The sequence below is a fragment of the Rhinolophus ferrumequinum genome, chromosome 11 (assembly GCF_004115265.2).
Source record: "Rhinolophus ferrumequinum isolate MPI-CBG mRhiFer1 chromosome 11, mRhiFer1_v1.p, whole genome shotgun sequence".
NCBI classification, from domain to species: domain Eukaryota; kingdom Metazoa; phylum Chordata; class Mammalia; order Chiroptera; family Rhinolophidae; genus Rhinolophus; species Rhinolophus ferrumequinum.
The window spans coordinates 12,822,822-12,836,287 of record NC_046294.1 but is presented as its reverse complement, the minus strand read 5'-3'; the positions used below and the strand labels follow the sequence as shown (position 1 = coordinate 12,836,287).

At 35.3% G+C, this 13,466-nt stretch overlaps 2 protein-coding genes across 2 annotated transcripts; both read left to right on the top strand.

Moving 5' to 3' along the window:
* Nucleotides 1-6,472: 6,472 nt before the first annotated feature.
* LOC117030634 (olfactory receptor 4A15-like) lies at nt 6,473-7,390 on the top strand. Its single transcript, XM_033120791.1, has one exon. It carries the CDS (start codon nt 6,473-6,475, stop codon nt 7,388-7,390), a length of 918 nt encoding a protein of 305 aa, XP_032976682.1.
* Nucleotides 7,391-12,211: 4,821 nt separating this feature from the next.
* Nucleotides 12,212-13,128, top strand: LOC117029638 (olfactory receptor 4P4-like). The gene is given in 2 exon segments (XM_033118863.1): nt 12,212-12,716; nt 12,719-13,128. Coding segments are annotated over 2 exon segments (915 nt in total).
* Nucleotides 13,129-13,466: the final 338 nt, after the last annotated feature.

Below are 13,466 nucleotides of genomic sequence, written 5' to 3'. Positions count from 1 at the left end.
CCTTCAGCTGCAAGGGCCTCATTTTTGCCTATTGGTCTTTGAACTAGTTCTTTTTTATTCCCGAAACATGCTTCCTCTAGAACTTCCGAGGGCTGGATTGTTGTATCCACTCAAGTCTGCAGTTCCTTAGAGGTTTTCTTTCCGACATGAGTTACTCTCTATCACATCGCTGTGTTAAGGTTTCTCTCCAGCATCTTCACCATCTCGTTACTGTTGATTCTCTCTCTTGTAACTGACATGTAAACTTAATGAAAGCAGATGCATTGGCTGTCTTGTTCACTGCTGCACTTTCGGAATGTAGAATAGACTTGACTCAGAGTAAATGCTTAATAGATGTTTACTGAATACAACACTACAATCTACATTGAGCCCTCTTAAAAGTAAATGCATTTTTAAAAGGGACCCTTGTTAAGTGGAAGATTCTCAAATTGATGAAGTTTCATTCTTGGTGATAAATTGAAATGGAGAATTTTAGGTCAGTTTATGTACAACATGGAGGAATTTTAGGCCACCAAAACGATTGTGTATGATAGTATAATGGTGGATATATATCATTATGCATTTGTGCAAACCCATAGAATGCACAGCACCAGGAATGAGCCCTAATATAAACTGTGGACTTAATGTGATGGTGGTGTTTCCATACAGATGTATCCATTGTTGTAAGGGCAGCACTGTGGTGTGGGATGTCCATAGTGGGGAGATTTGCATGTTGGGGGCAGAGATGATACCGGAACTCTCTGTACTTTCTGCTCAAATAGCTGTGAACCTAAAACGGGTCTAACAATAAAGTTTATTATAATTTTGTTTAACGTGACAAGTGTTCAAGAATAAAAAGCACACAAGTACATGTGGATAAGCGGATGACTCAGGCGTCTGCATTTGGAGCTGAGGTCCAGACAGACAGAGATGGAATGAGCTCACCATTTGGAACATAGCCAACTATGGGTCTAAAACAGAAATCCAAATATGTTGGAGAGAGGTGACCAGGGTTACCTTCTTACTTACGATAGTGTAACATTGAGAAAGTTATTTTAAACATCTCTATGCCTCAATTTTTTTTAACATCTACAATGAAGAGAAAAATATGTACTTCAAGAAGTTATTTGCAACAACATGGATGGATTTTGAGATCATCTTGTTAAGCGAAATAAGTCAGACAGAAGGAGTATTAGAACCATATGATTTCACTCATAGGTGGGATATAAATCTGAAAGCAAAAAACGATCAAGGAAAGCAAACAAAGAAATGCTCACAACACAGAGAACAGTGTAGTGGTTATCGGTGGGTAAGGGGGAATGGAGCGGTAGAAGAAGTTGAAGGGGGTCAAATATATGGTGATAGAAAGAGAACTGACCCTGGGTGGTGAACACACAATGCAATATACAGATGATGTATTATAGAATTGTACACTTGAAACCTACATAATTTTACTGACCAATATCTCCCCAATAAATGCAATAAAAATGTAAAGAAAAAGCATTGCGATTCAGGGACAGATATGTGCTTAATAAATGTTAATTTAATAATGAAAAAAAGTTATGATGAGTAAATGAACAGTGTATGGAAAGTGATAACACAGTGCTTCACACGCAGTAGTACACAATATACTTTTTTTAGTTTTTAGAAAAGATGAGAGTCAGTAAAGTAACACAAGCATTTTTTCTTTAATTGAGGAAGTCTTCCTTTTAATAAACATCTCAAAATTAAAGTAGAAGAGCCATTCGAAAAGTGCTACCAAATCATACGCTATACTATGCTAGTACCCGAAGGTTAAGGACTGTCTATTCATTTGTGTTTCTACTTTAGCACTAACCACAATTACTAGCATAGCAGGTATTCAGTAAAAATAAATGAATCTGTGACTAACTCTGGTATCAATAATTTTCCTGGCGTCAGTCTTCGTGGTCCTTTATTTCTGCATTTCTTCTTACTTGTAAGAATATGTATGTGTGTGTGTGTGTGTGTGTGTGTGTGTATACACATATATATATAATTATTAATTATATACAGATATATAATTAATTTTTGACTGTGTATCCTGTGACCTTACTAAACTCACTTATAGTAGTTGGTTTTATAGATTCTTTCAGATTTCTTAGGCATACAACTATATTGTCTGGGGATAGGATAATTTTAATTCCATCCTTTCAAATATGATGAATTGTATTTCTTGTTCTTATTGCTCCAGGGAGGACCTACATCTGGTGGTGAATATGTGTGGTGAGAGAGGCCGTCTTTCCTTATTCATAATGTTGGGGTGAAAGCATTTGCGTTATTGTGATTAAGTGTGGTGCTCACTGTAGGCTTTTGGAAATGTCTGGTATCATAAGGGAAGTTATCTTGTATTTCTAATCTGTCAGGGGTTTTTATCAAAACTAAAAATTGAATATTGGCTGAGTAATTTTTGCATATTGAGATGATCATATAATTTTACTTTGTTGATATGGTGAATTACATACATGGATCTTAAAATTACATACATTGATCTTAAAATCAGACTTGCATTCTCAGGAGAAATCCCACTTGGTATCATGCATAACTTTTGATCTGCTAGAATTTTGTTGACTACTTTTAACCACGCGTTCATGTATGAATCTGCATGTTTCTTTTAAACTCTTTGATTTTGGTATCAAGGTAACACTAGCCACATAAATGAATTTGGGGTGTTTCATACCCTTCTATATTCTGGAAAATTTCTATTGAATTGATAGTATTTCTTCCTTACGTGTTTAGTGGAATTCATCAGTGGTGTGATTTACCTTTGGATTCTACTTTATTGGAAGGATTTTTATTATGAATTTAAGTTCTTTTACAGCAAAAGAGATACTGTATTATCTTTTTTTTTTTTGCAATTTGTGTGGTGCAGAGAATGTCCCTTTAAATTATCACATTTATGAGCCTCGAGTCATCTATTGTATTTCTTTATTATCCTTTTAATGTCTGTAGGTTTGTTTTATGTCCTTTCTTTCATTCCTGATATTTGTAATTTGTGTGTTCTCTCCTTGTCATTCTAGGTCAGTCTGGCTAAAAGTTTATCAATTTTATTGATTTTTTAAAATTCTTCATCTCATTTGTTTTCCTGCATCCTTTTTCTGTTGTCAATTCCATTGAAGCATTCACATTTTGGTAGGAGTTGTGAGAATTTGTATTGTATAATTCTGTTTTTTGGCTGGAATTTAGAAGTTCTCTACACTAGCAATGCTAAAGAGGATCAGAGGCATCTTTAAACCTTATTATTTTAATTGTATCTCATGTATTTATATTGTGACATAAGCATAAAGGCTCACATAAAGAAGAGGAATACTCTGCTTTAAACACAATCATAAATAAAAAGACAGTTTTTAGTGTTTCACCATTAAGCATGATACTGATTTGGGGTTCGAAATTTATACTTTTATTTTATATTAAGGAAAATCTATTATCACAATATAATAATACACTTTTTCAGAAAGTGAGAAATAATTTACTATGCTTAAGGACGTATAAATATGATCATTTTTTTCCTTGACCTATTTCCATAAAATATAGGTGAATTTAAAAAAGTATTTAATTATCATTATATTATACTTTGAAGGTTAATTTGGGCCAGGATGAGGAAAAAAGGACCAGATTCACCCTGATGCCTAACACAAGCCAACAAAGCAGAGAAAAACCTACAAAATAATGATTTTGAAGACACTAGCCCTTGGAAACAACTCACAGTGATCATTGAGATGGTGAGCAAACAAGCTGAGCCCTGGGATTGTCCCAGCTTGTTGCCTTTAAACGTTTCCCTGCTATGGTACAGACAGGGATACCCAGGAAGATCCTGGTAGATGCCCTGACTGAGGAGATGAAGGTGAGAGTCCCAGGAGACCAAGGCAGCTGGAATTCTGCAGGTAGAACACTGGAGAGGTTAGAGCTGGAGAAGGAGAGTGATTCAGATTTGTGGTGCTTAATTCACAAATAATTGGGAAACGTTACATTTTTGTACTAATTTCAAGTTGAATTACATGTTTATAAGACATGTAATATGTTTATAAGACATATTCTACATGATTTAAGTCTTTTGAAATGTGTTGCAGCTTGTTTTATTGTGTAGTGTACTGTCTATTTTGGTGAATGTTCTGAGCCTGTGAGACAAATGGAATGAACAGTCCCACTGTTTTCTCTTCCCCACTCCCATACCAGCACAGATCCTATCAACTTGCCTGACTGAAACTATGTGACAAACTGTCACACTTTATCTGCATCTGAAATGAGTTTTGAATCACTTGTTCTGAAATTAGCACTCTTCATCTTCTATAAGTCAGTTCAAAGGTCATCTGCAAAGATATAGCTTAAATTTAAACAGGTCTGCCTATTTTGAAGGTCATGATTTTTACATATTTCACTTCTGCCCAGACTGACTTTTCCCTTTTGGTCATTTGATCTCCACTTATTCTTTTATAATTCTCCCTGCCCCTCCCACCCCCGCCCACCCCCAAGGACTTGGTTCTGTAAATGCTGTTCTTCACGGTGATCATCGTGGTGGCATCTCGGGAGATGCAGAGTGTGCAGTACTCACAATTATGATCAAGGTCCCAATGAATTTAATTAGAGAAGAATCACCCTTGGAGATGCACCAACCGAATGACTCAATACTTCTTGTTGCAGTTCCGGTGTAGATAAAGTGTTTCCACACCTTTGTCTTTATCTCAGAGAGTGTTTTTCTGTAGGTGTATTCACAGGACTGGGTTTTTCAGGAATTGAAATGATCAACTCACCACATGGAGTACGTATATGAAACTGTTCTCTATCCTTTAGGTAACCCAAGTTCAACAATGCTGTATGAAGATAGACCAACGTAACTGACTAGGCATCATGATGTTGTAAAGGCTGTTTCACTATTTTATCTTTTCTTGCTATAAAACAAACTGTAAAAATATTTATCTAAATAATTCATGCACAAGTCACAGTTTTCTCTCCTATGAAGATGTTTAGTTAATAATGTTTGTTATTAGGACAAATTCTACCAGCAATGAATATTATGGGTCTCTGTTCACAATTAAGATTTGGAGCTCTTTAGGTAACAGGACATTCATATTCCTTCTGAAAATCCCAACAATTTGAAGGCAGGATTTTCTCAGAAAGACTCAGATGAATCAGATTTCCCAGAAGCATCGAAAAAGTTGGTCCCGTGGAAACAGTTCAGGGCCAGTGATGGGACATCTGTTGTCTTGCTCTCCATGTCCTCAGAGATGGCATCAGTGCATGGAGAGTAAGGAAGAGGACACCGTGGCCCAGAACGTAGATTGAACAGCTCTCTCGTTATGCAGGAAACCCAGGGAATGCATTTATCCGTAAGATTCCGAGCTAGACTTGACATTTTGCAAGAGGGCATTGGTGGTGTGAAAATTCACAGTCTTATAAAACTTCTCTAATGTGATTCTCATAAACAACCATTTCGTTTGTGAGTACTGAAATATTCAGGGATTAATTCCATTCTGTAATACTGTTTTGGATGTTTTCATATTATAAAGATCCAGATAAATTTATTTTTCTAACATCACTATTCTTGGAAACTAATTTTAAATGTAATTATTTGGGATATTTTAATGGGCAGATATTTCTAGATCTCATGATAGGTTCAGTTAATATGTGTTCTAAGCATTGTTCAATTTTAAAACTTAGCAGATACTGTAGAACTCGATTGAGTGCCTTTCAAAAATCCAAGTTAAAATTACAGTTCGCAAACTGTTTCTTCAATTTCAATATACAGGTGAGTTTTCTCATTTTATCAAAATATTTTAAATATTTGTTATTGGCCATTTCAAAATATTCTTCCTTTAATTGCCTGTTTATGTGATTTACCCACTTTGTTATTGGTGTGTTTGTCTTTCATTAATTATCTAAATCTCTTTGTCTATTTTAGATATTAACTATGGGTATGTCCTCTAAAATGTAAATCTTTTTCCCAAACTACTTTTGCCTATCAACTTTATGGTATGTATTCCTAAATCCTTAACAGAATTTGATATTGTCTATTTGGAATTTCAGTGATTAGTTAAAAAGATTCTCCCACCCCTATAATATAGAAAGACATCTCCTGTATTAACTAGAAAGTAAACATAAAGTAAATCTTTCTTGTTTATTAAAACTTGAATCAATTTTTATTTTTGCATAAGGTATTAACCATATTGTCATTGTTTTTAGCTTCCAGATGGAAAGCTACGTGTGGCAACCCATTCATTTCATAATGTGTCCTTTCTCACATATGTCTCTAATTACTTGCCTCTTCACTAGTCTGTAAAATGGTTTAGGTTAGGGACCATGTTTTAATCAGCCCTGTATTCTTATAATCTCTGAAAGCATTGCAACATGACAAATCATAATGCCTATTTGTTAAATGAATAAATATATTATCCTGAGATTTCAGGAAGTCACTAGTCATACAAATATTTACAGGTAATTGTGTCCTGAGCCCTGAAATACGACATACAGAAGAATTATGGAACAAAGGACCAATGTGACTGAGTTTGTCCTCTTGGGGCTCACTCAGAGCCTTCAAGGTCAGAAAGTATTGTTTGTTGTGTTCTTGTTCATCTATATCCTGACAATGGTGGGCAACCTACTCATTGTTGTGACTGTCATGGTCAGCCCAACCCTGGATGCCCCTATGTACTTCTTTCTTGGCTACTTATCATTCATGGATGCTGTTTATTCTACTACAGTTACCCCAAATATGATTATAGACTTAGTCCATGAGAAGAAAACCATTTCTTTCCAAGCTTGCATGAGCCAGCTTTTTATAGGGCACTTATTTGGTGGTGCTGAGATTCTGCTCCTGGTGGTCATGGCCTATGATCGCTACGTGGCCATCTGCAAACCCTTGCATTACTTGATGATCATGCATCAACGAGTGTGCATTCTGCTGCTGCTGCTGGCCTGGGTGGGAGGTTTTTTGCATGCTGTAGTTCAGCTTCTCTTTGCTCTCAACCTTCCCTTCTGTGGCCCCAATGTCATTGACCACTTCATCTGTGACATGTACCCCTTATTAAGACTTGCCTGCACTGACACCTACTTTATTGGCCTCACTGTGGTTGCCAATAATGGCGGCATCTGTGTGGTCATCTTCGTGCTGTTACTGATCTCCTATGGGGTCATTCTGCACTCCCTGAAGAATCTTAGTCAGGAGGGGAAGCGCAAAGCCTTATCCACCTGTGGCTCCCACATTACTGTGGTGGTCCTCTTCTTTGTCCCTTGTATTTTTATGTATGTGAGACCTCCTTCTACTTTACCGATTGATAAATCCTTGACTGTGTTTTACACCATTATCACCCCTATGTTGAACCCCTTAATCTATACTCTGAGAAATGGAGAGATGAAAAGTGCCATGAAAAAGCTCTGGAGCAGAAAAAGAAAATGAAGCAGCAGAGAAATGTATCACTTGTTTTCAAGGAAGCATTTTTTCTTCCAGGAAAGCCTTGTGTGATTATTGAACTGTAGCTAATTTCTCCTCAGTTTTTATAACCTGGGCATGATGAAAAACATTTATTATGTATTCTTTGTTGCATGTAGTGTGAGGATGAAGAGCATTCTCAGCAATTAGACTGTAGAAATTCTAGAAAATGTGGACATCACTCTGAAGGGACCACAGTTACTGTGGAGGGCCCCAGAGGCACCCAGTGGGGGGACTTCAGTCACATCAGTGTAGAACTCAGTATAATTGGAAAGAAAAAGAAGAGGCTCTAGGCTGACAAATAGTGAGGAAATAGAAAGAAACTGGCTACTGTTTACAGTATCTGTTATCATATACAGAACGTGATTAAGGGTGTTATATTGGGCTTCAGTTAGGTAAGATGAGGTTTGTGTGTGTTCACTTCCCCATCAATCTTTTTATTTGGGAGAATGTTTTTCTTGTTGAAATCCAAAATTTCTTAGGTGAATAATACATCCGCAGGGTTCAGATGAGGTCTGGTCCTCTTTCGTACGTGTCTTTAGTTGCACTGTCGTGGCTGCCTCAATGTCCTGAATCAATTCAAAAAGTTTACCTTTTATGATCATTTTGACTTTGGGGAAGAGTCACAAGTTGCACGATGCCAGATCTGGTGAATAATGTGGATGAGGACAAACCATAATGCTTTTATTTGACAGAAATTGTGGTATCAGAAGCTATGTGTGACATGGAGCATTGTCATGATGGAGGATGAAACCATTTTCCCATTTCATGTTAATGTATTGTTCGTGATCCATGACTTATGGCACACGTTTTCTCAACCGTAGCTCACACACGACTGACTGAATAACTTTAAACTTGTCATAAACTGTTACTAAGGTTTGATGAGCTGCTTCCCATCTTGAAGATCGCTGCCTTTCCATTGGATAGCACTCAGCAGCATCATTCATCACAGTGTTTGAGCACAACAGAAAGGGACCATATCACACATCACTTCTGGTGCTTCCTTTAGTGTAATTCTGTTAAAAATTTTCTAGCCTTGTTTGTTTGTTTGTTTTCAGTTTACTCCATTATACAAGGGCCACATCCACAAATATCATGAGACTTGCCCTTCTCAGGTTTGGGCTGAAAGTCCATGTGCAGTGGCTTTTTAGAATATTTTTGTCTAGTTAACAGAGTTTATAAAACACACATCAAATCTTTCTGAAGTCTTAACAAAGGCCCTTATCTAAAACTGTAAGATGGTATTCATTGTATGCCATATTTTACTTTGAGAGATTTTTGCTCTTGGGAAAGTCTGGGCATGAGGATCAGTTTTCTATTTGAAATCAGCAATTCTTGGCTCCTTTAAATGTTTGTAATTCTGCTTGAAAACTTAACATTTACTCTTTTAACTCATCTCTCCTTATCCATACTTTAACATATCGTACACTAAAAGACACAGCTGTCATTTTCAGTATTCTGCTTGGAAATCTTAGCTGACTCCACTGTTCATTGAGGTATATTTTCTATTTTCCACCTCAGTACCCATTATTTTTATAGACTTAGAGAGTTTGGCTTAATTTGTTATCTGTATTTTGCATATCAAAATTAGAATGGCTGAAATGGTTCAAGGGCAATAACTTTAGAGGTTATCTGGTTTTCCATGAAATAATTAGGTAACTGTGAAAAAGTGGGATTTTTAGCATAAATTTATTCTGTTGCTTTGACTCTACATAGACTCAGAAAACTCTGCTTTAAACTTCTGGTTTGCTAAATACCAGTGAGGTGTTCTACATATACTTTATCAGAAAAGCCTCAACTAATTTTTACCTCTCTAAAGTATTATTACTCTTAACTAAATACCATACTCATTTGCATAGCATTTTATTTTTAAAATATCTTCATACATTTTTAAATTTGAAAAAATTCATAACTGTGATTTACTTGGGAGAGAAAAAAGTGTCGAAGGATACAAAGTTAGGAGTTCACATTTAAAATTGAGGACTGAGTCAAGAATAGAAAGTAGAGATCTTCTCACAGTCTAAAACTGAGAAGCTAGAAACGTAGGTGGTAGTTCATACATGCTGAACCCCAAGTGTATGGGGAAGCTGATATGAAAAAGAGGAGATTGACAAGTAGAAAAATAAAGCATTATCTGTGGTCTCAAGAATGGAGAAAATTAGAGGTTCAAATACATGTTTAGCAAAATTGTTTGGTTAGAAGATCTGACTAATTTAATTCTCAGGAAAATTAATTTTGTATCAAATGAAGACAGAATGATTGGCTTTGCCTGAGTATTCTAACAACCTTAGTTTTTTAGGGGCCTAATATAATGTATGAATCAAAATTCTCTGGTTTCATTTTGGAGGAGGAGGAAGGGAAAACAACTCGGGTGGGTGTTATTTCTTTTTCATTTACATTATTAAAGTAATGGTTTGTTTATGTCTATTCAAATGAACAAGCAATTACTTTAAGAGTAAATTTTAAAACCAATATTTTAAATATTATTTGAAAAATCGTCTATTTATTTATAAGTAAGGAAATAATTACATAGTATGATTGTAGGTATGAAACCTGACTTTTCAATGGCTTCCCTAGAAGCTAATACTAAATCTTACAATTGCACCATAGAGATCAGTTTCATTTGTTTTAAAGCTCTATTGCAATGGAATGTTTTATTTGGAAGGTGACACAATCTATCTGTAAAGGGAGTGATGAGAGAATTTAAAAATCAATCAATGAGAAATTATAGTTACAAGTTTAGGGCAGATGTATATCACAAATTTTAAGAAAAATGTGATGAGTATTAATGATAGAACTTGGGGTCAAAATTTATAGTAAAGAGAATTGGACGATGTGGTTACCAGTTTTGCGTTATATTTTATCAGTGCTGACTCAAGCTAAGTTAGTAGAAGCTATGGTCAATCCGTTCTGAATTGTCTACATTTTAAAACATCAAGTCCTGTTGGTTTAATATAATTAATAAATAATAAAGAAATTCAAACTACCCTTATTATTCGATATATTTTCTATATGCTTTTAATTAAAATACCTCTCCTTAGAACTAGGGGCTTTGACTAGTATATCTCAAAGTTTCCTTCCTATTTAAAATAATTTTATGACTTTAAAATTGCATTTTCTGGGGTGGCTGGTTAGCTCAGTTGGTTAGAGCGTGGTGCTGATAACACCGAAGTTTCTGGTTGTTTCCCCGCATGTGTCACTGTGAGCTACATAAAAATAAATAAATAAATAACATAAAATAAATTGTATTTTCTATATGGGAGTCATATTTAGTGGACTTTTATTGACAACTTTAGATTACTGATTTGGTAACACTGACATTAAGAGAAAATCAGCAACAAATACTTCTGTGGTTAATAAATCAATGACCATTTATTGATTTGTTTGAATTTCATGACCCTTTTGTGACAAAGTCCTGGAAAGTTTCCTCATTTCACATATGTGATTACTTGAATTCAAAGAAATAAAATGATTGGTACCCTGATTCACACACTGGTGTAATAAGTAATAGAACTTGGGTCTCCACTGTTTATCATCACATAAACCTTATCCCACATACTTCCCATAAACTTTTTCTATGAATTATGCAGTGTCAAGATTATTTATGGGTTTGGAAAAAGGTATAAATTGGACAAACACAGAACAGAAATTCATCATCTGATTCAAACTGCTAAGAACAAATTGGCCTGCATAATATGGCACACTAAGTCAAGAGCAAAACAATGAAGGTATAACTGCCATCTGCTCCTCTTTTTAAATTTTAACGACTGCGTTATCCTGCGGTTCATTTAAGTATATGATTTTTATTGACGTCCCTATAGAAATATTATACTTCTATTGTAAAATATCAGCATTTTACTGTCGCAAATCACTAAGAAAAAAGTAAACAAGCAATCAAAAAATTATTCAGACCAATTGCATGGGCCTTTTGCAGAATGTTTTTACCTGCCACTGTGTAAATATAGATGTATCATTTTATAAATCTTTAAATATTTAACTTTGTATGACTTACACTCGTGTCTTTAACAAATCTGAGTTTGAAAGGATCCAGAGTAATGTCCTTTCCAAGGACTTAGTTGTATATTCCTTTAGAATTGGAAAATATTTGGCAGCTAATGATAGTTAAAAACAAACAGAAAGAAAACCAAACAAACATTTTTTTGAATTAAAATTTATTGGGTTGACAATGGTTAGTAAAATTACATAGGTTTCAAGTGTACAATTCTACATATCACATTGTGAGTGTGTTCGTCATTCAGAGTCAGTTCTCCTTCCCTCACCATATATTTGATCCTGTTTACCCTAATCTACCACACCCCTGTCCCCTTACCCTCTGGTAACCACTAAACTCTTGTAGAGGTCTATGAGTTTTTGTTTCTTTATTTGTGTTGTTGCTTTGTTGCTTTCAGTTTTACATCCCACATATCAGTGAAACCATATGGTTCTCCACATTTTCTGTGTGATATATTTCACTTAGCATAACATTCTCAAGATCCATCCATGTTGTCGCAAATGGCACTATTTCATCTTTAGATTGATTGAATGCATTCATTTTTATTAATGTCAAGATTGAATATAATGTCCTGAAAGACCAACATAGAAATCGTCGTGAGACTATGTAGAAAAAAGAATTATTAAAATTGAATATTAATTTGGGAAATTATGTCCATTAAACATAACTTCATGATGTTAGTATTATCATCAATATTCTTTATGAACATTTCTGACATTGACTTATGCATTATGTCTTTACAGAGAACTGTTAATGCATTTTCACTGCCCCGGACCATGGAAAATAGGAGTAATGTCACTGTGTTTATTCTCTTGGGAGTATATCAAAACAAGGACATTGAAATCCTTTGTTTTGTATTATTTTTACTTTGCTACTTTGCTATTTGGATGGGAAATTTGCTTTTAATGATTTCTATTACATGCAGTCTGCTAATTGACCAACCCATGTATTTCTTCCTTAATTACCTTTCACTCGCCGACCTTTGCTATTCATCAACAGTGATGCCCAAACTAATGACTGATTTACTGGAAAAAAGGAAGACCATTTCCTACAATAACTGCATGACACAGCTTTTTATCCTTCACTTCCTTGGTGGCATAGAGATCTTTATCCTCACGGGGATGGCCTATGATCGCTATGTGGCCATCTGCAAGCCCCTGCACTATGTCGTCATCATGAACAAGCAAAATTGTAACACGATCATCATAGCTTGTTGTACTGGGGGATTAATACACTCTGCAGGTCTGTGTCTTCTCAACATCTTTTTACCATTCCGTTGTCCTATGAGATAGATCACTACTTCTATGATGTGTATCCTTTGCTGAAATTGGCTTGCACTGATACAGACAGAATTGGTATCTTGGCAATTGTTAATTCAGGTTTGCTTGCTCTGGTGATTTTTGTGATTTTGATGGTGCCTTATTTTCTGATATTTTACACCATCAGGGCTTACCCTGCAGAGAGCCGTACCAAAGCTCTTTCCACTTGCCGTTCTCACCTCACAGTTGTGGTCCTGTTTTTTGTGCCTGTCTTCTTTATTTATATTAGACCAGCCACAACTTTTCCAGAAGATAAGGTGTTTGCTCTTTTCTGCACCATCATTGCTCCCTTGTTCAACCTTCTAATCTACACACTCAGAAACATGGAGATGAAGAATGCTTTGAGGAAATATGGTGCCAGAAACCATTTTTGATTGGAAGGCAAATCAACTGAAAGTCACTTTCCCTCCTCATTGCATACCCTATTCAGATGACATTTGCTTGATTTAAGTTTATTAAACTTGGAACTTCGCTATAATAAAACTAATTATAGACATTGGTATCAGTTTATTAATATTATGATTTACTGTGACATACTTTCTTTTTTGATCTGTGTTTCTTATTTACAGCTTCTCTAATAATTTGAGACATCATTTCCTTTTCAAGTTCTGTTATACTTTTTGATTTTTTTCCCTTTGGATTTTATGTATAAGTTTCTAACTAGAGTTCATCTTTTTAATCTACCTGTTGTCTGTTTCTATAAATAAGTCTC